At 29.2% G+C, this 1,292-nt stretch overlaps 1 protein-coding gene across 1 annotated transcript in view; it reads right to left on the minus strand.

The window, feature by feature from the left end:
• Nucleotides 1–1,292, minus strand: part of LOC108573601 (diacylglycerol kinase eta-like) — a 36,095-nt gene that overhangs the window by 19,107 nt on the left and 15,696 nt on the right. Inside the window, exons 16-17 of the mRNA XM_017936064.1 lie at nt 574–868; nt 174–494 (exon numbers count right to left, since the gene is read on the minus strand). Of these exons, the coding sequence (XP_017791553.1) occupies nt 174–494; nt 574–868 (616 nt within the window). The remainder of the gene's footprint in view (nt 1–173; nt 495–573; nt 869–1,292) is intronic.

The following is a 1,292-nucleotide window of genomic DNA, read 5'->3' on the forward strand; positions in this document are numbered from 1 at the left end:
GTAATGATAAATGAAAAATAATTCAAATAAAATTAATAGGAACAAAAAATTAAAATAAGAATCTGAAAAGGTAAGATACTATTGTTGCAGTCAAAATATAAAAATGTATACTTTACTTATACCTAAGAAGAATTATAAACAGAAATTACAATATGGCGTAAAAAACTACTAACTCCTTGTAAAATTTTTCCATCTGGATGAACTTGTTCAAGTGCTTGAGCTGTTCGTGCTGCAACTTGATATAAATCTGGTTCCAAACTTGGGTGTGATATAATGAGAAGTTTAACCCATTTAACTAAAGTTGTAACCACTTCAATAAATCCCAGTAAAATGTTCATTTCTTCATCGTTTAAATGTGACGGCTTACTGTGCGCTTGTATAGTCTTAGATTGTAATTGTAACTGTGCATTGCTTAAAGTAGATGCTGACTGAGATATTGCATTTAGTGTATTGCGTTGTTTTTCCTCCCATGTTTTTAAAGATGTTTCAAGTGCCTATATTTACAAAAATATGGAGCAGATTGCAGTTATTTCTTAACGCGTACAAATATAATATTAAGTAAACTTTATTTACCCTATTTCTATAGAGCATTTGCATACGATTTTTGTGTATAATACGTATAATACCAGGAGGTTGAATCCAAGCTTCTCCATCAACTTGTATTGGTACACCTTCATCGCCCAAAATATTAATTTGAACTGTTTGACATTGTGCAATCCTATGATGCTGCAAATTAATAAGTCGTGATGCAGCCATTTGAACAGAACCAAATACAGCTACAACTTCCAATATGCGATCGTCAAACGAAGGTGCCAAAAATAGATCTCCTTCTTTTGTGCCTCCCCAAAAATTTGTACCACCCATAAAGCTGCAAAAAGTTAGTTTTATAAACTTACAATAATTATTAGGATATTTTATATTTCATATACAGTGAATTAACATGTTCACTGTCTGCTAACCAATATAAGGGTCAGGACACTTTGAAGTAAATATATATATACTTTGGTACCAAAAGAATTCTGCTTGAATTTACAAGAGCTATTAAATTAAATGTGTTATTTAAACATAAGTAATTCATCCTGAACAAAGAAGATAATTTATCGTTTTCCTGAATGATTAAGTTAAGTATTTAGTCTTTGTACTCATATTGTTTGGACAGTGAACATGTCAGAAATGTTTTTCTGCATCTCAAGAATAATTATGAGAATCTATATAACTTCTAAAATTACAATGATAGTAAAATGTACATAATTTTTAATTATTTATATATTATATTATATAATATATAAAAT

Source organism: Habropoda laboriosa, unplaced genomic scaffold (assembly GCF_001263275.1).
Source record: "Habropoda laboriosa isolate 0110345459 unplaced genomic scaffold, ASM126327v1 scaffold128, whole genome shotgun sequence".
Taxonomy (NCBI): Eukaryota; Metazoa; Arthropoda; class Insecta; order Hymenoptera; family Apidae; genus Habropoda; species Habropoda laboriosa.